Source organism: Chionomys nivalis, chromosome 18 (assembly GCF_950005125.1).
Source record: "Chionomys nivalis chromosome 18, mChiNiv1.1, whole genome shotgun sequence".
In the NCBI taxonomy this organism is placed as follows: domain Eukaryota; kingdom Metazoa; phylum Chordata; class Mammalia; order Rodentia; family Cricetidae; genus Chionomys; species Chionomys nivalis.
Window position 1 is genome coordinate 27,270,854 of NC_080103.1, and position 26,499 is coordinate 27,297,352.

General features: G+C 36.3%; 1 protein-coding gene across 1 annotated transcript in view; it reads left to right on the top strand.

Annotated features, from left to right (window-relative positions):
* Positions 1-3,158: 3,158 nt before the first annotated feature.
* Positions 3,159-26,499, top strand: part of Olfm3 (olfactomedin 3) — a 186,123-nt gene continuing 162,782 nt past the window's right edge. The window contains exon 1 of the mRNA XM_057793341.1: positions 3,159-3,566. Within this exon, the coding sequence (XP_057649324.1) occupies positions 3,498-3,566 (69 nt within the window). The 5' untranslated portion in view covers positions 3,159-3,497. The remainder of the gene's footprint in view (positions 3,567-26,499) is intronic.

A 26,499-nucleotide genomic window follows, 5' to 3' on the forward strand; every position in this document is an offset into this window, starting at 1 on the left:
AATTGTGTAAAGCCATTGGCTGAAGAAAGCAACTTATTTATTAACCAATAAAAGCAACACATATACAGAAGAACTTCCCACACCAATAATATTTTCATGCATCTACTTAATATTCAGGATTTATTAACATTAAAATTTACATATTTTGTTAATATTTTGGAATATGTTTTAAGGTGACAGTAGTTAGTAATCTGAAATCATAAGACACTTCTGAAATAAAGTAGACACTTCTTTCCTATAATTGAATGACCCTTTAGATGAACTAAGGTAAAACAAAATACGAAGAACTTCATGGACTTTTCCCCTTACACAAGAAATACTCCATGGATGCCTATGTACAGATGCATTTGCACAGTATGAACTCAATGTCATTAAACTAATTGCATGGAAATGTGATAAGGATTTGCCACAAAACAAATGACTAAGTAAAAGGCACAAAAGTCTACTTGAAGAAAAAAGCAATTGTGCTGTTTTATTTTAGCAGGGAGCCAGAGGGAGGTAGGGAGCTTGTGGATTTCTGCTGCTTTGTTTAGAGCTCTGTGGTACCGTGGCATGTTTAGCACAGCTTTGATTTATTACTGAATTTGATTGTTCTCTACAAATGACTGAGTTTCTCTTGAAGAAGTGTGCTGTAAGGATGCTTTGATCATCTGTTTTCATTTGTAATATAATTACCACACAGTACTTAGTTTAGAGCCCTAGACATCATCATCCCTCCCTACAGTTCTATCTGGCAAGCTTTCCTGCACTTAGTTTTATAAAGCCTGTGTTACAAATGCTATCCCAATGCTGAAAAATGCAAAAAATACAGAGCTACAAGGGCAAATGTCCACACAGAACTCTTATTCCAATTACTAATACAGTGAACCTAAACTCAAAGTATTTTATCTCTACAAAAAGAAATGTTGCTACAAGAATACCTGTTGATCACGAAACTTACAATGTATTATGATGTTTTCATCATATAAAGTAGATGTTTTATGATATTTAGGAAGAGAAAATTTATCTAAATACTAGTAGTACAATTATTATTACCTAATAATTATTACATGTACTTGCAGACTACATGAATATGGTGGACAATGAGGGCTGCTGAGAAGCCAAGGACAATGGCACTTGGTTTTGATCCTACTGCATGTACTGGCGTTGTGGGAGCCTAGCATGTTTGGATGCTCACCTTCCTAGACCTGGATGGAGGGGGGAGGACCTTGGACTGCCCACAGGGCAGGGAACCCTGACTGCTCTTTGGACTGGAGAGGGAGGGGAATGGGGAGTGGGGGGAGGGGAAGGGAAAAGGGAGGCGAGGAGGAGGTGGAAATTTTTAATAAAAAAAGAAAAAGAGCCGGGCGGTGGTGGCGCACGCCTTTAATCCCAGCACTTGGGAGGCAGAGGCAGGCGGATCTCTGTGAGTGACCAGCCTGGTCTACAGAGCTAGTTCCAGGAAAGGCTCCAAAGCTACAGAGAAACCCTGTCTCGAAAAACCAAAAAAAAAAAAAAAAAAAAAAAAAAAAAGAAAAAGAAACAATAAACGTTCTGCCAACCATCACATCTTGATAACTTAAGTTTTAAATCTTCAGTCTCACAGAGGATTTTACATTGCTGAGAATAAGAATTCTAACTCATATATGAATTTCTAAAAAACTTTATGATACCATGTTAATAATAGAATGGAAATAGGTTTTTTAAATATGTAAATTTAAAAATAGCTATAAAGATTCTCTAGAAAGTTATCCTAAAGTGTGTGGGCACAATGGCAGTTTCAAGATAAATACTTTCAATTTTTCATGCAAAAATTAATTGTAAATTATAAATGTGACTTTGATTTTGGGTTGTAATTAATTAAATAAGTAATTACTAAGTAATTTTACCCCTTTTCTATTATTCTGTAGTCACTTTAAATGCACAATCCATTCCTTCATAATGAAATTTTGAGATGTAGTTTTCTTTCTGTTATCTACATTCTGTAAAAAAAAATAATCAAAATAGTTAACACACAAGTGCAGAATGAATAATATCTCAATGAAAGAGACAGTATGATAAGAAACTTTCATAATTATTGCTGTCTAGACATTTAAATCCTAACTGTTTGTTGTGTTTACATTCAAAATAATGGAGTTGTTTAAGAGAAAATTTAGAGGCAAATTTTGTACAGAATATGCATCTGATACCTCAAGCAATTTCTCTGCTTAATGTGAAAGTACACATAAGCAAGGCCATAGCTCTGGTTGGCATACCATAGTTCTTAGGAAATATTGCTTCTTATAAAAACAATAAATGCTGCAGTATGCTGATTTTATGAAAACATTCTTTTCTAGTGGATGTCAAATTCTTTCCATCTGTTTATCTCATTGAGGACATTTACATTGTTTGAGTTTCAGACAAATAATGTTGTCCGAGTGTGGTCATGTTTCAGTGTGAGAGAAGACTTGCTCTTCGTTGCTGACTAGTCTCCCCACTCCCAACCCAGGACTCAGTTTTGGGGGGAAAAAGTTTGAATAGTTCAAAACTTAGAAATCACTTATTCTGTAATACCATTGTGTACCCCCATGACATTTTCTTCAGATACAAGCACAGATCAAGTTGACCAGGAGACTAGATTTCAGGGATGTATAGGGAAAGATCAGTTGAGGGGACTAATGGAGTATATCTGTACTAACAGAAACTACAAAGGCACATATGAAAAGCACGTCATTTATATCTGCAATGTATTTTCAGACTTACAGAATTCCCCCAAATAAGTGTACACTGCCTTACCCAAGACATTTTCCAATTAAGTGTCCATCAGTGGCCATACATGTCCCTGAAGAACCAAATGAGTCTATAAAACATGTGCCTTGAATAGAAAAACAAAACAAAACAACACCAAAAAGAACATTGTCAGTCTAGTTGCAAACTTTATCTAAAGCACCAATTTGAAATCGAGTCCTCTGTCAATGACAGAAGGTTCCAGTGTGGTGCCTGTTTCATAATACTGTGTACAGCTGACTCTCTGCAGCTCAAGTTGCCAGCAAAGCCTGAACTGGAGCGTGAGAGTCCTTTGGTTAACAAATTCCCGCAAAATACTCCCCCACCTACAAAACCCCAGGAGCTGTAGTGATGTCATATCCGTTGCTCAGGTCTCCACACCTCTCAGCAGTTACTCCCTTTATCTTCTTGGGTCAAAACTTTTGAGGTGGGCTGGATAGCTAGCAGAAGGGAAGAGGGTAGACCGGGGCGCACCAGGTGGAGGCGCTTCAGCACCTCGGCCAGCGCCCGCTGCAGCGGGTCCCAGCCTTCTGTGCTCCCCGACTCCCGACTCCCCACTCTGAGATGCCTGCGGAATGATCGCCCCCCAGGGCGGCTGCTGCTGCTGCCTCTGCTGCTTCTGCTGTCGCTGCCTCTGCCTCTACTCTGCTCTGACTGGCAGGCAGAAAGTGCAACTGACGTGGGAAAGGTCTCCGCAGTGAGTGGAGTGGCTACATAAAACAGAGTAAAAAGAGGCAAAAACCCACATCAGAATGCAGGCGAGGTCCAGCCTTCTCAACCTCCTTCTTCTGTCTTTACTTGCCGGATTAGATCCTTCCAAGGTAGGGGCAATATTTTTGACTTGTTTGAAATAAATGTGCAAAATGTAATGACTTGATGAAGATGGGGGCAAAATGTCCAATACGGCACGGGGGACTTCTTTCGGCTACCCTGTGGTGGCTGGTGCATCCACAGTGCTCTAAAGATAACAAGGTGAACTACCAGACGGCTAGCTAGCTTCTTAAGGTAGAGTCCTGCTGTGAGGGGGGGAGGAGGGACCGGAGGCGAGGCGATAATGTATATGTGTGGCGGGCAATGCGGTTCTCCGGGGAATTTAGCTTATTCGCTGTCCAGTGCTTAATGCTCTCTTCTGAAGTAGGACGGGCCATCCGAGGGAGTTTGCAGTAGAAACAATGCAGTTTATATGCCTGTGTTAGATGGTGAGCGGTCTCTTTGTTGAAAGCAGGGAAGCGTTTCCAGCTGATGCTGGTCAATAATATTCCCATCGCAGACGTGCTGCGGTTTGTGTCCAAAACATTGGGGAGGCAGCTTGTAACCCAGGGCAGAGCAGCAAAGCTACACTATCTGCAAGGCTAAAAGACATTGCTGCGAGAGGGACTTCGTGTTTCTTTCCTTTTACTGAGGAAAATTAGGGAACCCCAAGGAAGTTCTGGTGATCCTTGTTGAGACAGGAAGTGAGAAGCCTCTTAAACTAAGGAGGGCAATAGAAAGGATGAGTTACGATATAGCTGTGGAACTCTGTAAATTATCCAGCAAGGAAAGTGAACGCTCAGCTCCTCTGGTACAAAGCAGAGACCGATGGAAGCATGTTTTCAGCGATGTGTGAGGAAAACCTTAATGATAAAGGGTGGTTATTTCTGAGAGGGAAGCATTCTAAGAAATGCAGAGTTCTCTAGAGTCAGAGAAAAGGCAGCTGATAGAGTAAGGGATGAAAAGCATTTTTCTTTCCGTACTTACCTGGTGGACAGCACTGTGATAGGAGTGGGGAAATTATGCCGTATTATAAATGCATTCCGTGCTGTGTTTTGAGTCTTGTAAAGTTATTTTATTTGCTGGCATTGTCTGTTTAATTAAGACAATGGACTACAACTAAGATATAACCAACTACAATCTATCATTGTGACTGTGACATCTCAAAGCCTAACCTAGTATATGGTGTAAAATTATAGTGGTATAATAATACTGCAGGGTTTTCATATTTAGAGATATCTGAGAAAAATAAAACAATTTCATTCTCAACCTATAGTTGTCCTGATGCTGACATTCTGAAAGCTTCAAACAACATGTGAGAGCCATCTTAATAAGCCTAATGGCACATTGTGTTTACTAAGGTATAGCTGTAAAACATTTTACACTTGATAAGACATCACCACTTTGTTTATGTATTTTTTATTTTTTCCCTTTATGCTCCTGCACCTATAGTGACATATCCTATTCCGACTTTCAAGTGATACTGGCTAAAACTTGTGACTACATGTTCTCATCTATTTAATTTTGAATGCCTTGCAAAAGTATACTTTTAAAAACACAATTAATAAATTAGTACTGAATAAGTTCCTGGACTTAACATGGGCTGTGGCTTTTCTTAAGAATTTGGAAGGGCAAGTTCTTATTGACTGCTTATCTGATGGAATGAATATGACTAGAATCTTTAATGTAAAAATACCATCTTTGTCAACAGTTAGTTCTTAATATTATGCTAAATAAAGAGATGACTTCCTCAAATAAACACCTTCTTTTGTTAATTTCATCTTTGTTATTTTTTATGAAATTTCGATTATACAGTGTTTTAAACTTTCTGATTAGGTCACTGGCAAACTCTGAATGCCATAGAGTTGAGAAACTCATTCACTTTACAAATTGTTCTCAGCATCCAGATGTTTCCAGACAGCATTCAAAGACATCTTCACGATAATTTGCTCTATATTTACATGAAATAACAGAAAATATTAAAAACTCTGTACCAAGTAATTCAATATATGAATGTTTTGGATTCGTAGACAAAATATCACTTTTATGGGAGTGAATAGAGCCTAATTCTATGTTTATAAAGTGTATTTGCTTACCAAGCTTTATCAAACAGAACATTTCAAAAGTAGCATTGTGCCCTCAAAATAACTGTCAATCAGCCTACAGAGTAAACATTTTCTCAACGGTAGTTCGGCTCCTTTCAGTTAAGCTTAGAGTTTTCAAGTTCAGAACTGTGAAAAGTTGCCTTTGATATTTGGGAACATACAGACATTTCTTAAGAAATATAATGGAAATAGAAAATCTAACCTGCTTCTTTTCATATGAGTGGAACACTAGAGCAACATAAATTTCAAGAATGAATTTCCTTTCTTTGATGATCAACCATCTTATAAATTATGTTTTGATTGTAAATATAAATATAACCATGTATGAGTACAGAGAAATGGCAAAGGAGAAGATCTCTAGAATTCAAAAGTATTTTAAGGTATACGATTCTATCCACATCAGATATCACCATTCTAAATCTCTGCCTGTTTTCTTGTTTAATTATTAAGAAGATAATAACTTGCTATCACTACTACCACATTTCATCTTATGAAAGACTATATAATGTTTGCATCTATGGATTCCCCTTCCCATGCTGCAATCGGGGTTTATCTGTCTTAATGATAGTCTATAAAGTGCCTAGATATCCCCATATTATAGTAAATTACTTGGAAACAGATTTTATTACAATTTAAAATGTTTAAACATCTATATTCATATAATAAACTCCACTTTCAGCATGTACTCAATTTCTTTCTTCTCATTTAATGCATTACAAAATTGGAAAGATTAGTAGTTTCTTGCCAAAGGAAGGCAATTCACCACTAATTAATTATTTGTATTTTCATAAAGAAATATTGATTTTTTTCTCAGAAAATTCATTTGAATTATGTGTTCTTAATTAAAGTCTAATTAACAAGCTCCAAGATCATTTTAGAAAAAAATGTAAACTCAAAAGCATATGATATTACTTATTTTAAGAGATGTCAATCAATTCCATTGTGATGAAAAATCTGAATCATAGGCAATATGCCACACTGTCAAAAAAAATAGTACAATCTTAAAACAGAGCCGTGTACAAATTGACTTTATTTTCAGTTTCTTCGACACAGCAGCATGTCTGGGTAGAAAATTCCTGACAATGGCTGCTAGGTGGCATCTCTGTGCTTTTAAAGTGAAGGCATTGAGTTCAGTAATGACCTTGATAGGAGAGTGGGCTTCTTTATTCTTTTACAAGAAAAAAATTCCAACAGATCATCATTGAACATTATAGTAAAACACAATACCCATGAATCAGAGCGCAGAGTGTTCTCCTCTGCAGTGCTGAGCCATGAAGATGGGACGAAGTCAATATTTCAGGGTAGGCGGTAAACAGGGTGTTTATACTCAAGTCCCACTTGAGGAACAGCTCAAAAAAGGTGAAATGGACATATCTACACAGTGCTGAGACTGCTCTACTTTAAAGACATGATAGTTATAGTATAAATATTGTTTTTCAAAATGTCTTGCTAAAAGAACATTGTTTGAATTAAGGGCGCACTCTTCTCAACTTAAAAAATTATGCAGGGCAGAGAGTTTGGACTGCTCTTCAGTGTCGAGAGGGGGGGGAATGGTGTGGGGGGTGGAGAAGAGGAGTGGGGATAGGGGGAGGGGAGTGGGGGGAGGGGGCAATATTTGGGAGGAGGGGAGGGAAATGGGAAACGGGGAGCAGGTGGAAATATTAATTAAAAAAGAATAATAAAAAAATTATGCTCTGAACTTAGCTCTGTAAAGCTAGTTCGCATCGCAGGCACAAACTATAACTATGATTCAGCACTAATCCCAACACCAAACTATTTTGTTCCAGCCAAGAAAGCATAGACATAATTCCTGCCCTAAATAAAAGAATTGCAAGAAAGCAATATGAGTGTGATGGAAATGAGGGGAATTTCAATAGTTATATTGCTAAATGTCTCAAAATACCCATTCAAATGATCACCCTAAATTAAAACAGTACAAAGATCAATGGTATTTGGCAAGATTATATAGATACACATCAGTACCCCTGTAATGATAAATAACTAGCGTTCAAGGTAGCCCATCTATATTTGAAAAAGAAAAAAAATCTCTCCGTTCTCACTTTGTCTAAGTCGTCTGTAACCTAATTGAACTTTTACTTTGGAAAAGTGAATATTATTTCCCATTCTTCTTTCAGGAAAGTTGAAAAGGTTACAGCGGCACTGAATTCCTTCATTTTTCTTTAAAAAGTGTGTTTCCTGAATCTTTGCAACTGATTCTTGTGTGATTACTACTCACTAACAGAAGAAAACTCTTGGGTCTATTATTTTTGTTTCTGGCTTTTCTCTTGATATGTATCACTTTTCATGACATTGTGAGAAAGCATGATATCAGGGCCCCAATATGAAATCATTAGGCAATCTTATGTGTGTGCATGTGTATGTCACATGTGCATGTGTACATGCATGTTCATATAAACACAGACAGATACACATGAAATATGTATGCAGGCGTATGTGTGTTTGTACCTGTGTGGAGATCTTCATATAGAGGTCTTCCTCCACCTTGTTTCACTGTTTTTACTTAAGGGGGCTTTCTTACTGAAATCCAAGCTTGTTGATTTGACTTTTCCCAAAAGATTTCCTGTCTCTACCTTCAGAATGTTCTGAGATTATTGGCACACAAGAGGCCCAACACATGACGATCAGGACACTGAGACTGACTCTTACATGGTTAATTCTTTATGAACTTAGATATCTTCCTAGCTTCATATTCTCAAAACCTTTTTGTTACACCATACAATAACTCTCTCATTCTACAATAATATTTGATACTTCACCAAAATTTAATCATTTTCTTTATAGGTTATACTTAGTGAGATCACAACATTAGAAGGCCTGAGGATAAACCTCTAAAATAATAGCATGCTATTTCTACTTTTATAATTGGAATTCAGGGCCTCCAATTGGTTGATCTCTACACCACAGTCCTGTTCTCCTATCCCCTCATGTGTGGAATATGGTTTATGACTTCTTTCTCGTCACCTATCCATCAAACCTGACAGGATCATTTACCTGTCTACTGATGCCGAAGGCCAACATTTCCTACTTCAAGAAAAAAATGTGTTATTTATTGAAACATTCTCTTTGAAAAGCAAAGTGAAAACTTATTTTCTCTCTAAAAGGATTTCTTCTCACTGAAGAGAGGTGGGAGGTATGTGAGGGCTCCACACCAAAGTGCATAGTCTGTAGCAGATTCTCCCAAGCTAAAACATGTCCAAGAATTTTCTAAAGTCTGGAAATTTTTAGAAAAAACTCATTTTTTGTAATAAGAAAATATGTCAGGAAACTGGATAAAATTGCAAAAGGTATAATAAGGCATTCCACCTGACTTACTTAAGTGTTAATTAACCAAAATTTTACCTAAAAGCAATCAAAACTTAATTGGCAGTAGTGAAGCTAAGAGAAGAGATTCAAAATCAAACTGCTGTCTTGATAGTTGATGTAATGTTACATTGGGTCATTGAGATGATCTGTTAATTTGCATATATGAATAATCATTTCTGGCTGGTCTTAAAGTGTTCCCATAAGAGCAAAGGGTCTTTAAACACTACCCTTGTTTAAATTCAAAAGCATGGTTGAGATATGGTCCCTGAACGTTTTAAAACAACAAAAAGTAGGACTTTGTCAACTCAGTTTATGACTCTTCTCAGTTAAAACTTTAGAAATTGTTTTTTGATACAAAGTTAACACTATGGTTGTAATATTTATTTAAAATTTTATTTGCTGCTTTCTCAAAAAAACAAAAAAAATTTGCTGCTTGCGGTACAGTACATTGAAGTTAAAACATTTATAAAATAACTTTTAAAATACAATTTTTAGAGGATGGAGAGGTGATTCAGTGACTAAGAATACTTACTGTGCTAATATGAGGACCTGATTAATCTTCAGAACCCATATCAAATTCAACATAGCTGAACATGCCGGGAAACTCAGCTCTAGATGGACACAGTCAGACTCAACATGGCCATGCCAACTCAAGCAGCCTATCCAAGAAGGGGCAAACTTTTGGGTTCATTGTAATGAAATGTCTCAAAGTAATTAATCAGAAAGCAGTAGTCTGGACTCTACATTTCTCATCTAGTATGAAATCAGATAAATACTGTGAAATCATAAGAATTGTCTTTTAATTCTTCATCATTAAACTTGCCCATTGGCAATTAATTAGGCTATAGCTCGTACCTATAACTAATATCATGGCAATGGGACTTCCAGAATAACTAATAACATTAAAATATATGAAGATACACTTAAACTGTAATATTACCTGCAAATATTATAATTCTGCCAATGGACCTTTAATCAAACTTAAAACCCTTTTGCCTCATACATTAAAGCCTCGGAATCATTCAGAGTACCTCTCATGCCCCTCTTCCCTTGCTGTTATCCTTTCTCAACTTTCAGAAATGTTAAATTTATGAAAAGTTCCTCAAAGCCAGCCTACAGTTCTTGTGAAAATTCCAATTGAAACACATCATGCAGAAATCTACATTTATACTTATTCCCAACAAAATACAAATGATTCCTTAATTTCAAAAATAATTCAAATTACTTAGGCTAATTGTGGGCAGATCACAGACAAACTGGATATACAAACTCAAATCTAACCTATATGTGACACTTCTTTGTACCCAGTGTACAAATTATAGGTTTGTGTGACTATATACAGCATGACACCAATAAAATAATTAAAATTCTGTGATAGTCCAATGCAACATTTAATAAAAAGAGATGAGGAAAGGAATTTTTGTCATTTACTGAATCTCAAAATGTTCAAGGCAAGAAGGCCGTGGAGAGAGGACCACATTTACGTGGAGAATTGCTTTGTAGACTTTTTTTCTGTCTTCCTTTGGATTTATTTGTATTCTTAGTTACTTTTATAAGATTTCTACAAAGTTCTTGGCATCTTGCCTCTCAATTTTTGTAATAGCATGTATATGGGTGTTGTTTATCAAACAATAAATTCATTCGAGGAATTTATGACTCCATTCCTTTCTTCTAACCCAACTTACATAAATTATATGAAGAACAACAAATACATAAAAGCAACTGAATAATATTGCTGATAGAATTTGCTCATTGGTGTAGAAGGGCCTTCCATTTATGTATTGCTTTCATTGGTTAATGAATAAAGAAACTGCCTTGTCCTGTTGATAGGACAGAACTTAAGTAGGCGGGGAAAACTAAATGTCATGGTGGGAGAAAGGAGGCAGAGTTAGAGAGATGCCATGGATCTTCCAGAGACAGATGCTGAGAATGTTACCCCGTAAGCCACAGCCACGTGGCAATACACAGATTAATAGAAATTGGTTAAATTAAGATGTAAGAATTAGCCAATAAGAAACTAGAGCCAATGGACCAAGCAGTGATTTAATTAATACAGTTTCTATGTGGTTATTTCGGGGCTAAGCTAGCCAGGCAGCTGGGATGAACAAGTGGCTCTTTCCTTGCAATAGTTCATGGAGAAGGAGTATTAAAAAGAAAACATTAGTTTAAATTGTTTGCACATTGTGCAATAACGATGTTTACATGACCTCAACTACTTGTGATAGAATGTGACAGGCATAGAACTAGCATAAATTTAGCTCTCTAGAAAGCATCATGCAATTTTAATGTTATTAACAATAGTTTCCAAACACTGTTGTTGAAATAATTTTAAGAAATTTTGTTGTTAAGCATGGTGGAAAATGTATGTAATCCCCAACACTCAGAGTGATGGAAAACAAGCATCTTGAGTTCTGCACTAGCCTGGTATTATGTAGCCAGGTCCTGTCTAAAACAACCTCAATTCACCTGGCACAACAATAAAATTAAAATGTTTCCTAAGAACGTTTATCTCTTCTTTTTTCCAAAACAAGGGTGCTGCAATGTGTTCAGGCCAGACCTTCTGTCACTATCAAAGCAAATCTCCAGAAGAATAAGAATAAGTTTAGTGAAGAAACTGCAAATGCTGTGGGTCTCATGCTTTGCCCCTTCCAAAAAGAACTTCCTTTTTTTCCGTATGTCAAGATTTTATATAAGTTTAATATGCAGCTCAAATATAACATTTTCTATAAAGTCTTGTGTGGTATTTCTTCCACTTGAAAAAGAAGTGATCCCAATAAAGTAACATTATTAAGAGTGCTTTATCTCCCTCAATGTCTATAGCCACGGACACTATGTCTATCACAGAATAGCGATAGGAGAATAGGAAGTAGAATGGCTCTCTTTTCTCTCCCAAATTTACATATCAATTTCCAACGAGTCTTTAAAAATATTTATACAGCATTTATTGCTATTTTATGTTACAATTGTATCTCTTTTTTAAAGTAATAAGATGTTTATTATATTATGTATCTTTTACTCTGTGTGTGTGGTATAGGGGGTGCTGTGTGTGTAAGGAGGAGCGATGTGTGTGTGTGGTGTGGTGTGGGGGGGTGTGGTGCAAAAATGGGGGGGTGGTGTGTGTGTGGTGTGGTGTGTATGTGAAGGATGGTGTGTGTGTGTGTGTGTGTGCTTGTGTACAAACCTGAGACCTTCTTGGTGTTTTCTTCAATCATTACCCACCTTATTTTTATTGAGACAGATATCTCATAGTAATTGTATCTCACTCATTTGACTTGACTAGACCAGTTGACAGGCATACTTGAGGGGTCCTCCTGGTTCTGTCTCCCCTGAACTTCCATTCCCTGCATTTTAGTGTGAGTTCTGGTGATGTAACTCAGATCCTTCGACTTCCATGGCAAATCCATTATGGACTAAGCAAAAGCCATCTTCTGAATCCTTCCTATCCAAATCCTTAAGGGCAGCCTCTGTGTTCTATGTCTTCACCACTCTTTTGTCCTGTACTACCTAATAACTATCTCAGCCTGTTATCCATATATTAAGTACTTATTGAATGAATAAATAAATACATAAAATGACAAATTCAAAACATTATCCAAAAACAGAGTAATATGAAGAGAATTCTTAGTGCTTATGCGAAAACTGTAAGAAGACAAGAGTCTTGTAACCTCATTTTCTCCAAAAAAACAGAACTGTTCTCAGAATGTGTTTTTGTGCCACTGCCAGGTGTAGTAGATAGAAATGAGTATTACTCATTACAAGTGGCTATTGTTATTTGTTTATACCTTTATGGAAAAGCATGCTTTTGCCATGTGCAGTTTGCCCTTGTGAGAGTACACATTACTCAATGTGACTCCTCTTAGCCCTCAGAGTATAAATTGTCTGATTCTCTGAATAAAGTTGGCTGTTAAATGAGACTTTAATCCTCATTTACAGGCTCCATTCTTCCAGGTCCCACCACCTCTGGAGTAGTAAACAAGGGAATAGTTCAATTCTTTAAAATTCTGTTTGAAATGTAGTTGTGTTCTCTATTTTAATAAATTCTCCCACTAGATAAGATACTAAGGATGGGGGAAAGACTGATTTCAGGACTTTTATTTGATAGCCTTTAAAATTTTGTATCAGCTTATCTTGACTAATGCTGAAAAGCATCTCCGTATTTTTTTTTTTTTAATAATCTTCACTCCCAGCTCAACAACTTAGCACAGTCTCTATGGGATGAGGCGTACTGTATGATCTCATGGCTTTGTCCTCTCTGTTTCATATCCCTTAATGTCAAGGTTCACATATCTACTGTTCCTTGTTTGGTTTTCTTGTTTCAAATGTCCATTTTCTTTACCCATGTTTATAAATCAAAATATTTTAAATCTAAACAAATGTGTGTGTGCACTTGTGTGTATGTGTGTGTGTTTCTCATAGTTATTCTTTGGTTATATAATGTCTTAACTTTGTTTAATAAGCGAGCACATTACTTATTGCTTCAAAAGTCTAGTCTTTTGAAATACTTCTTAAGATCTATGATCGTAAGGACCTACATGGCATTATGTAATGTAAGACAAAGCTTCTCTAATCTTACTATTTCAGGTTAGCACTACTCTAAAGTATAATAGCTAATTATTAAGGAAATAGGTATAGTAATATGTATCTGAATCATAACTCAGTAATATCAGATAAAATATGCTTTTTCATTAATTCTGTAGTTTAAAATGCCCTGAAAAGATATGCCAGTAATAAAGTTGTTTAAACATCACAAAAAGCCAGTTATCTAGATAACCCCAAAGAGGGGCATGAATTGAATAGGCAATCCTTTTAATTTTTCCAACGAAGTTGAAGATGATTAAGAAACATTATCCCAAGATGATGTAAATAGCAGTACTAGAGGGAGCAATTCCAGATGTCAGGAATTCTTCAAATAAAGAGTCTGTATCCAAAGTGTTGGTAACAAAATGCCACCAGTGAAATATTACCTTACAGAAGATGCCATCACTTCTGGGAATGATCTACCTTTATTGATGTGTAGGGAATTGCATATCTGGAACTAGCAGCAGAGGTTAATATTTTCACACCTAATGTGTTTCAAGACACACTGACTATATCTTAACAATATGACTGCCATTCAGAACAAACTGAAACATTACCTGGCTCAAAACTCACAAAAAATTTTAATTATAATACAGGCAATGTTGCAGAAATATTTTACTCTTTAGAAGTTGAATGACAGACAAGGGTAGACTAAAGTGACTCCAGTTTGGTTATCAAATATATTATAGCATTCAGTGATAAGTTTGAAGAAATATACGTAGTTGCAAAGCTCATCCCAAATATAGAGCTCTTACTATACTGTGACAAAACTGGAGAGAAGATAGCTGAAGATAAAGAATTGAGTCAATAAAAGAAGCCAGTTATTTATTCATGGTGTCTTTTTTTAGTGAAAACCCATCACAAATTTCTTGTCAATCAAAGCAAGACGAGTCCACAGGTCTAAATATCTGACCTAAAGTGAAAACAAAAACTTTAAGAAATAATGTAAGTATAAAACAGTACAGCAAAGAAATAAAAGCAATCAGGATTAAATACAAATGAAATAAGTGGTGCCTGTGGTAATATTGGAAGCCCATAATTCCAGCACTTGGAGCATTGCTTCAGGAAGACTGATAGGAGATTAAGGCCTGCCTGGGTTACCAAGTGACTTCCATCCAGGTCAACAGTGAGGATAGGATAGAGAAAATTAAAAGGGGGGAGGGAAAGATGATTTTAGAGAAAGTGTTTGTTTATATTTAGTGATGGCTTGAAGCTTGAAGACCTTAGAAGTGTATATAGGTAAAAACACCCCAATAATATCTACTTCCTTGTACCAACACTGTGCATTCACATATTATTATAGACATTAATCTGAGACATGACTGCTTCTCACTTCCTGTCAATATTCACCTTTGTAGTAAAGTTTTCATAGTTCAACTAACCCATAATACTTGCTAGTAAGAAGAATAGAAGACAGAAGAATTATTCATTATAAAGGACATTTTCTCTTCCTTTTTGGACCTTGATTTGCAAAGAATGAAGCTCTAAACACTGAATTACATTCTGTCCATTTGTACATAATCATATTGATAAAGACACATTTTTCCTCTCTTAAGAGGTTCAATCAAATTATTATTAATTTAGAATATAAAATGGAGACAATGGAAGAAAGCAACCTTATCAAAGCAGAGAACTGCATACATTGACAGGAAACAGGAAAGTTTATGTGGAATGAAACAATGTGGAATTAGTAGTATGGAAAGCTAGGGCCTGAAGCTACCTCTGGAAAGCTCTAAGAATCTTGTTTTGGGAAACCTCCAAAAGGCTTACTGGTTCAGTTTTCTAGAATACTAAATGTGCACATTGAATATCAAAATACCATTCTTAATAAACTAATAAGCATTATCAGTATTCAGTTCATTATTTGACTCTACTTTTGCTTCAGTCTTACAGATTATTTAAATAAAAAGTAAAAATAAAGACTTTCTTATATTTGCAAAAACACAATTAATCTATTACAAAATTTTTATAGATTTACTATATATGAATAATTATAGACACAGAAATATTAACAAATGAGACATCAAGCTATGTTATATATTTGACTTTAATTCTATGTCTTTCGCTTTCATCACCTCTTGAAAATTCAGTTGGAAGATGAATGAATAAGTGTCATAATGTTTCTACTGTCTTCATATACCAAAGTCAAAACAAAATGATTCATCAATAAGGAAACAGGGAGAGCAATATATTTCAGTTCAGGATTCAAAAAGGGCTCTGATAAAGGCTCTTACCACATAATCCTCAATACTTGAGTTTGAAACCCAAGTACTCAAAGTAGAAGGGAAGAACCAACTCCTGAAAGCTTTTCTCTGATTTCCACATGTGTGTGCACTCTCACACACAGGCAGAGGCTCACAAAACTATAAATAATAATATAAAAACCAGAATCCTCTCATGTCAAATATTCACCCTCTTACTGTCTATGTTATGCATATAAAGAAATGAGACATTATCCAAGATAACAAATTTGCTTTTAGTCAGATATAATTAGAAAATCCATATTATTTGTGTTGTTGATATTTGCGTGATTATAGCGTCGTTCACTGGAACATGGTCAATCTACCAAGAAACACATCTTCAAAGAAAACCAATTCTCCCTCCCAAAAATCCATCAACTATTCTCTGCCAGAGGTGGGAAGTTTAAGGAGATCCTCCCCCTCCCATAGTGTAGTGTTGACTGGCTTGATCTGCCTTGTGCAGACAATCTCAAATTCTTTGTATTTACCATGGCAGCAGCTCTATAAACTCCTTAGCACATTTTGACCTGGTACTTCCTGATTTGTGGCTCAAAATGTGCTAAGAAACCCATTCTCTTTGGACGGATACCTTGCTCAGCCTAGATGTAGTAGGAAAGGCCTTGGCCCTTCCCCAAAGTAATGTGCCTTATCCTCTCTGAGGAGTGGATGGGGGGTGGGATGGGGAGAAAAGTGAAGCAAATGGGAGGAAGGGGGGGAGTGGGAACTGGGATTGGTATGTAAAGTAAAATGATAGCTTCTTTTCTTTCTTAAAAACATCAAATTAAAAAATATAAAAAGCAAACAAAAATAAACACAATTTAAAAAAAGATCTGAGTGATTTGCATTTGATTTTTTGCTGATAAAGAAGTTTTCAAATCATTTGATGATAAGTGCTGTATTTCAATTTTCTCACCCATTTTCAATGGATGTGAAAGTGAAGAGGCAACTTATGACTCAGTACTGGAATGACTATGACTTCGTCACCTTCCACATGTTAGTCAAAATGTGATGAACAAAAGTAATGGCAGGCCTTGAAAGTCGTTTGGGAGGAAATGGATGTGTTACATAGACCATACATAAGCAGTTTTGGGAAAATTCTTCGTCACATTCCAGAAGTGTGGAAGGCTTCTTTCTTTATTATCATCAAAGAAAACATTTTTGGCTTAGCTTATGTAATCTTAAATCCTTTTTAAAATATTAACTTTAAAAGTATTTAAGTTGCTGCTAAAAGTGGCTAAGTTGTAAAGAGGACTTGCTTCCTCTTCAGAGGAATCTCCTGTTGACTCTCAAACATTTTTAACTATAACACCAGTTCCACGGGACTCTTATGACTTCCATGGGATTGTATGTATGTTATGTATGTACATACATGCAGGCAAAACATGCTGTATCTAAAATTAAAATAAATACATCTTTAAAAAATGTAAAGCAAAGAAAGCCATCATTCCATAAATCAGTGATGCAAAATGATTTCACTTAAAACAAGGGATAGACAATTTTCACCCTGAAATAATTTTTAAACAAATACTCATGAAGATATCTGTTTTAGGAATTAGAAAATTTTTTCAAAGGTGTTATAATTGTTAACTCTTACATCCCATCTCATTTTCTACTGTAGGATTATCATAAGTTTATGTGTACTTGAACTGGATAATGCATTTTTTGACAGAGTATTGTATAGGACACAGGTATTGTATAGGACACAGGATCATGGATAATTTCCTATGGGAAGAGATACCTAGAGAAAAAACCTAGACAATGAAGATAGGAAAATCTAGTGCAACAAAAGGAAACTGTATGTAGGAAGTCATAGCAAACTAAAATTCCATGTGAAGGAATGAAGCCTTTTCTATGTGAGTAGAGTTCTGCTGTTCCTAAGTATGTCAGATACAGACGTTGATGCAGATGGGAAGGAAGAGAACTTGTAGAGACAATAAATGGAAGAGAAATGATTATCTAAAGTATTCAAGATAAGATCTACTTCATATAAAAACATCTTTGTGAAGTTTAATTAACTTCAAGCAAAATTGGAAATCAAATAAACGGGACACAATTTAGTTAAGTTATTTGGAGTACTCAGAAAAAAACAAAACTAATGTATAAATGACATACATATGCACGAAAGAGACAGAGAGACAGAGAAAATGTAAGACAGAAGATATAATGACAGAGGCAGATTTACTCTAAGGAATTTGCTTATGGGATTATGGAAGCCCAACATTCTCTGTTGGCAAAAATGAAGACACTGGCAAGGTGCCAGTGTAGTCCTCATGCAAAACCTCAGATTCCAGACATGGTGAGAGACAGGGTTTCAGTTTTATTTGAAGGTAGAAAGAGCTGAAGACCAGCCCAACGTAGTCTGGAAGTTACAATTATCATTGGCATATTTGTTCTAATAGACCTTCGACACATCAAGTGTGATCAATCCACATTTAGGAGGACAAGGTTTAATATCAGATCCATTACTCAAAATCATACTCTTATCTAGAAACAGCCACACAGACTTGTCTAAGATAATGTCTCACAAAATATCTGCAATCTACTGGTAACTATAGTACATAAAATAACTATGAGACTAGTAATGTGAAACTTTATCCCTACACTTATATAACCAACTGTGCCTATAATAGCCACTTGCTGCATTCCTAATTAGCTAGTTTTGCATTCACCTACCTCTTTTGGCCATCAGAAATTTGTTTCTCTTACCTTAGTATATCTGTTAGCCCTTTGAGATTGTTACTGTCTGCTCTATCCAAATCCTGTAAGTTGGGTTTTCTTTTTTTTATTAATTAAAATTTCCACCTGCTCCCCGTTTCCCACTTCCCTCCCCCTCCTCCCAAATATTGCCCCCTCCCCCCACTGACTGGGAGAAGATCTTCACCAACCCTGCAATAGACAAAGGTCTGATCTCCAAAATATATAAAGAACTCAAGAAACTAGACTTTAAAATGCTAATTAACCCAATTAAAAAATGGGGCACTGAACTGAACAGAGAATTCTCAACAGAAGAAATTCAAATGGCCAAAAGACACTTAAGATCATGCTCAACCTCCTTAGCGATAAGGGAAATGCAAATTAAAACAACTTTGAGATACCATCTTACACCTGTCAGAATGGCTAAAATCAAAAACACCAATGATAGCCTTTGCTGGAGAGGTTGTGGAGTAAGGGGCACACTCATCCATTGCTGGTGGGAATGAAAGTTGGGTTTTCATGACATTCTTTGCTGGAGCATAGGACTGTGTTCTGCATCTTCACAACAAAATGTAACACTGCTGTTTGAAGTGTTATTCAGAGCAGAATAAATGGCTCATCAATTAAGATCATGTACTGTTCTTAGAAAGGGCCACAGTTTTCCTCACAGTGATGTACACATATACATACAATACATATATAGACAGACAGTCAGATAGATAGATGTGTGTATGTAAAATATTATCAAATTCTTAAAGGCATCATATATCTCATTGTGACAAATAAAGAATTTATTCTACTCCTATCTAGTTACAAGATAATTCTATTAAATCAGCCTTAAGTTTGTTATTACCTAAAGTTTGGTTCTGGCGGCAGGTTGATTTTAGATTCTATATACTATTTTATATTATTGTTGATTTATCTTGAACTAAAAGAAAATTATTTATTTTGACTTTTGCTCAATTCCCATATGCATTAACTATAAAAGTTCTTCTATATCTCAAAAATGACAAAATAATCTATTGTAACATCAAAATTAAGCTTCAATACTTCAAGCCACACAAAATAAACTTGTGTGTCATAGGAGAAAATAACAATGAGGTGAACAAGCATGCTATACAATTTTGTCACCTATCTCCAGTTTCACAACTGTACAACCAGGTCCCAGGAGTCAATGGTTTGGTGTTATTTTAGGTTGTCTAACACATGTCTGGTAGCACTAGTATCTAAGAACACAGCATTAATCAACAAAACACAAGTGTTTGTCTCTGCCAAAATGATTGAAGTATTAAAAATAAATCTGAGAAAGAGCAAACTGTATATGAGATGTTAGTGCCTTGTATGGTGAACAAACAAAAGTATAAAAAGCAAAGATACATTTTACGGTAGGAACAAATGATCAGAATGGACTTCATAGCGAATTTGATACTTTAGCAAAGAAAGAGAAAGATTTACAAAGATGAGTATAAAACAACTTTTCAGGACAGAAAAATATTTAAGTACAAATTCAGCGAAAAACACAAGTGCCTGTGGCATCTTTAAGGAGAGACAAGAAATCTAGAAAACATCAACTGAATGTACAAAGAGGACTTTCAAGAACAGAGAAGAAAGATTCGACTACTCAACAAGGTGGGTGCCTGAAGGTGTCCTTAAGGATTCTGAACTAAATTGGAGGATATCCAGAGGGGTTTAAGCTTGCATGTTTCATGGTATAATGAACATGTCAAAAGAAGCTTCTTACTTGCTGTGAATATGATTTAATTTGCATAGCGAGGAAGGAGGGAGGAATACAACGACTACATAAATATGGAAATGAGCAATGAAATCTGTCAATCAACTCCGACTTTTATGACTTGGATAATAAGAAAGAAATATGTTTCTTGAGTTTGGAAATGTTGGTAGAGCTAACTGATCCGGTTGTGGACACGTAGGTCTGAAAAGACTTTAGAACTCAGTAGAAGCTCTTATCTCAATAATTAATGCTTAACACGTTTCTCCTGAGGACAGGAACAATTGGAAAAATAGACAGAAAAAAATAAACCTTCCTGGTAGGTCTTCTGTGAAGAGAAAAAGAAATAGAATATATCTAAAGACTATTCTATCAAATGAAAAGTTGATTTTGTTTGAATTCTTTTTTTTATTATTAAAAATTTCTGCCTCCTCCCCACCTCTGCCTCCCATTTCCCTCCCTTTCCCCGCTCCCCTCCCCATCCATCTCCAGCCTGAGGAGCAGTCAGGGTTCCCTGCCCCGTGGGAAGTCCAAGATCCCCCCCCACCCATCCAGGTCTAGGAAGGTGGGCACCCAAACAGCCTAGGCTCCCACAAAGCCAGTACATGCAGTAGGATCAAAACCCAGTGCCCTTGTTCTTGGCTTCTCAGCAGCCCTCATTGTCTGCCATGTTGGGGTAACTCTGACCAAGGAAGTGAAAGATCTATTTGACAAGAACTTTAAGTCTTTGAAGAAAGAAATTGAAGAGGACGCCAGAAAATGGAAGGATCTCCCTTACTCTTGAATTGGGAGGATCAACATAGTAAAAATGGCAATTCTACCAAAAGCAATCTATAGATTCAATGCAATCCCCATCAAAATCCCATCAAAATTCTTCACAGACCTTGAGAGGACAATAATTAATTTTATATGGAAAAACAAAAAACCCAGGATAGCCAAAACAATCTTATACAATAAAGGAATGTCTGGAGGCATTACCATCCCTGACTTCAAACTCCATTACAGAGCTACAATATTGAAAACAGCTTGGTATTGGCATAAAAACAGAGAAGTCGACCAATGGAATCGAATAGAAGACCCAGATTTTAACCCACAAACCTATGAACACCTGATTTTCGATAAAGGAGCTAAAAGTATACAATGGAAGAAAGAGAGCATCTTTAACAAATGGTGCTGGCAGAACTGGAAGTCAATCTGCAGAAGAATGAAAATAGATCCATATCTATCACCATGTACAAAACTCAAGTCCAAATGGATTAAAGACCTCAATATCAATCTGAACACACTGAACCTGATAGAAGAGAAAGTGGGAAGTACTCTACAACACATGGGCACAGGAGAACACTTCCTACGTATAACCCCAGCAGCACAAACTCTAAGGACATCATTGTATAAATGGGACCTCCTGAAACTGAGAAATTTCTGTAAAGCAAAGGACACTGTCACTAAGACAAAAAGGCAACCCACTGACTGGGAGAAGATCTTCACCAACCCCGCAACAGACAAAGATCTGATCTTCAAAATATATAAAGAACTCAAGAAACTAGACTTTAAAATGCTAATCAACCCAATTAAAAAATGGGGCACTGAACTGAACAGAGAATTCTCAACAGAAGAAGTTCAAATGGCCAAAAGACACTTAAGGTCATGCTCAACTTCCTTAGCAATCAGGGAAATGCAAATCAAAACAACTTTGAGATATCATCTTATACCTGTCAGAATGGCTAAAATCAAAAACACCAATGATAGACTTCGTTGGAGAGGTTGTGGAGTAAGGGGTACACTCATCCATTGCTGGTGGGAATGCAAACTTGTTTGAATTCTTAAATGTAACAAATAATATCATGCTAAAATGATGCCTGAAATGAGTGTTTATTTTTCTATGGGGACATAGAGGCTTCCTCCATGAGAACAGGTAGGGAAAGCATGAAGTATAAATTAGGCTGAAAGCTTAGTAGAGGGCATGTAGACACAAGTAAATGATCCTGTAACTCTTCATTTTCTCAGAGAAATAACCAGCTCACTCAGTAGCCACAGATGTGAATGAGTTATCATTACAGAAGAGAATGACCTGAAAACCTGCATGGAATCCACACTGAAGTATCTATGTGTATGGAAAGACAAGCTTGAATTTTTCTCCCATATCTAGCTGTTTTTCTCACTGACATCATGCAGAGGAGCATGTAGCCAAGTTCTCTCTTGATGTGTCAAAATGAACAGAACCACTAACTGGACAAAATCCAGCACCTTTTTTAAGAGATGGAAGGTGAATCATTCTTCTGCCCTTTGCTTTGGGCCAAATATATCCTAGATGGCCAGGACATCAATACTGAAAGGGTGACCCCTCTGTGAGGTCTTGGAAGTAGACACTAGTAAAGAAGACAGGCATTGCTGACAATGGCTAGGTTATGTATTTTAAACATATTGTCAAAATATTAGGCAAAAAATATTTTATTAGGGACATTTTTAAGCCAATAGAAGAAAACTGCAGTCAACTCTTGTGTACTCCAACAATCCAACGGCCAAGATAACTCTCTACCACCAAGCCTACACAAGAGTTCACTTTTTATTCTTTCATAAATCTCATGGCAAAGATTAAAATCTAATTTTACCTTATTATAGTAATGGAAATAAATTTGAGGTTCGTTATAATTAATGATTTATTTCTGTTCTAGCATATGCCTAAGGAAACGGGGCTTACATATGGCTCTTAATCTATTATATGATGTCTTTCTAATTAAATACCAAATACAAAGGAAGAAAAATGTTAAGCTTAGTTTTAAAAGACTATAGCTCACTAGGGGGTGGCTTTGTAAAGGAATAAGAGGAATATGTAAGATAATAAAATTGGTCAAGAATCAGAACACAGAAAAATTAAATTTTTTATCTCTCAGTAGCACAAATAAATATTTAGTGTTAAAGAACAAAAGATTATGGAATGCTTGGCCCTAAATAGGACAGCTACATCATGCAACGTCTTAAGAAATGTGAAGAGGGGGTAAGAAGACTGTTGTAAGAACGGAGGCAGAGGATGATTACATGAAACAATGCTTTCCAGAAACAATACAATAGTTGCACATGTGAACTCATAGAGGTGATTAAAGCATGCATAAGACTCAGGCATGTTCAAGCAAGACAAAAGGTTCAAGCCAGCAAAGGAAGAGGAGATAAAAAGTTTCAATTTTAGCTTAAGAGTTACTGACAAAGATAGGCATATGGAGAGAATCAGTTTTCTTCAATGGAATGATCCCTGGGAAGGAAATCACAATGCTATGGAAGGCCCTAAATCTAAGAGTATACGGGCCAAGCAAATTAGAGTTGGTGGGTTTAAAAAAAAAAAAGGATTTAAGGTTGCATGGGTAGGGAAATTAAACCTTGGGTGAGTTAAAGTAGTGGGTGAATATGCACCAAATATATTGAACTAACAAGATTTGTAAATAAGTAAAAAAGTTAGAATTTGAAGTCAATAACAAACAAACAAAACTTTTACCAGCCAAAATGATGTTGAGTAAAGTTAATAAAGAGTATGAATTGCAGAAAATATATAGACACAACTGGGTTATCTCCTAGTATGCTAATTCAAAAAAAATCTTTTTTTTATATAATAAAAAATAAAAAAAATAGAATTAATAGGGATATTTAGGATATTTTATAAACTATGTGTAATTACCAAATGATCAAACTAATGAAGTAAGCATGGGTAATTTAATATAGTTTTCCCAAGTGATTTAACTTCCTGTGGCAATCTTGTTAACATCGGTGAAGTCCACACCCTTCTTTTCTTGCTTCCTTTTTCTATTTTATGAAAAGAAAATATAATCTTTAACCTCTGTCACAGATATTATATGGCCTACAAGATAGGAAATTGCGATAAATAAAATTGCTTGTTTGAAACCCCAATAAATAACATGTCTCATTTAAAGTCTCCTACTTTTCTCCAAATAACACATTTTAACTGAAAAAGAATGCATCTTTCATGGGGTCACGAGGTAGTTAACTAATGTTTTATTTGTTTATTTTTATTTTTTAACCAATCTTTAATTTTATTTGACATACCAATTTCAGGGGGCTGTCCCTTCCCCCCTCCAGCTCTCCCCACCTTCCCCCAGCCTACCACCATCTACTCCTCAAATAGGCTGAGGCTGGGATCAAGGAGCTCGGCCAGTGCTTAGCTATAGATCTCTGCATCTGACTCCATCAGTTACTGGATGAAGATTCTATGATGACAATTAAGGTATTCGTCTATCTGATTACAAGGGAAGGGCAATTAAGGCACCCTCTCCACTAGTGTTTAGATTCTTAGCTGGGGTCATCCTTGTGGATTCCCGGGAATGTCCCTAGTGAGGTTTCTCACTAACCCCATAATGACTCCCTCTACCAAGATATGTCTTTCCTTGCTCTCCCTCTCTGACCTTTCTCCAGCTTGATTTTCCCGATCTTTCATGTTCTCTGCCCTCCTCCCCTGCTTCTCTCCCCACTCCCCTTTCACCCTCAATTCTTACTCCAAGCTCCCAGTTTACTCGTGAGATCTTCTTTATTTCCCCTTTCCAGAGAGAATCCATGTATGTCTTTCTTAGGGTCCTCCTTATTTCCTGATTTCTCTGGGGTGGTGGGCTGGCTATCCTTTTCTTTATGGATTATATCCACTTATGAGTTGGTGGGAGTGCAAACTCATACAGCCACTTTGGAAACCAGTATGGCAATTTCTCAGAAAATTGGGAATCAACCTATCTCAAGACCCAGCAATACCACTCTGGAGTATATACCCAAAGTATGCACACTCATACAAGGAAGACATTTGCTCAATTATGTTCATAACACCATTATTCATAATAGCCAGAACTGGAAACAACCTAAATGGCCCTCAACTGAAGAATGGAAAAAGAAAATGTAGTACATTTACACAATGCAGTACCACTCAGCAGTAAAAAACAATGGCATCTTGAAATTTGCAGGCAAATAGATGCAACTAGAAAAAAAATCCTGAGTGAGGATTTTTAACATTTTAAAATGTTCCATCTACCTATGCAAGCAGCCACCTGCTTTTCAGTAAATTAATATTATATATGTGGCCTATATCTTAAATTCTACTGTTTAATTGATACACTAAGTTTATAACTGATATTAATTTTCAAGTAATGTTTAATCTAACTTTTGAGAACTTTATATATGAGTACTGCAGTTACATCATTCTCTCCTTATCTATTCCCTGATTTTCTTATGTTATTCCTCTCACTCCTCAAATTCATGACTTTTATTTTTTTTGAAATCACAAATTCCATAAATAATTTTACTTAAAAACATTATAAATCTAAAATCATATAGTAAACACCAATGTCTTCCAATGATCAACCTGGTAGATGTTCTTTAATAATATGTAATAAGTAATCAGGGTTTGAGAAATGGGGAAAAAGAAAAATAACACACAGATTAGAATCTTCCACATATTTTTGTTTGAATCAAAAGCAGTACCACTGAGTTAACAAAGAATCGGTTCTTTTTTTTTCTTAGTCTCAGTGGAGCAAGCAGCACCAGGTAAACACTCCCATTTTATACAATACTAATAGTGATCAAAGACAAGCAAGTAATTTTGAGAAGTTGACATTAAGCAGGTGAAGACTGTATTTTCCCATGAAGGCAAGTCTCAGAGGTGGATCTAACCCTTGTCCACACCTCTGACAAAGGAGCATTTCCTGACAGTAGGGAGAGCAAGACAAGTCAGTCCTGGAAGTGAGATTGTGGAGATAATAGCTCAGGCAACTGCAGCTGCTGTGGAGAGCATTCTGTCTGGGTCACTGAACATTTGTGGGCTCAGAGTCACACTGGAGAGACAAGCCTGTGGCTGAGCGATGAGCTGTGTGGGGGCAAGATAACAATCTGAAAGCAACAGAAGCTAGCAACTTGAGGGCACTGAGCTCAAATTAGAGAAGCCAGAGAGAGAGGTTAAGTGAGCTAGGCAAAAGCCTACTGGGAAAGTCTTTGCTCCTGACCTGCCAAACTGGACCCATATTAACATTTTCCACAAACGCTAACACCTACTGTACTAGGAACCCTGACTCAGAGGAACCTCTTCACCTGATATTCCATGCAAACTCTAAAACTAAATTGTGAAAAATCCATAAGAAAGAAGAGTTGGTGGACTGAGTCACATCTCGGACCGAAGAAACAATGAAATGAACCCTATACAAGCTCAGGTCAGAAGCTGAACCGCCTACTAAATCAAGATCCTAGACAGAATCCATAGTATACAAGACACATGCTATTCAGCACTGCAGCCCTCAAAAGACAGACAGAATTGTCTAAGAATAAACAGGAATTCAAAATGAAGAAGACA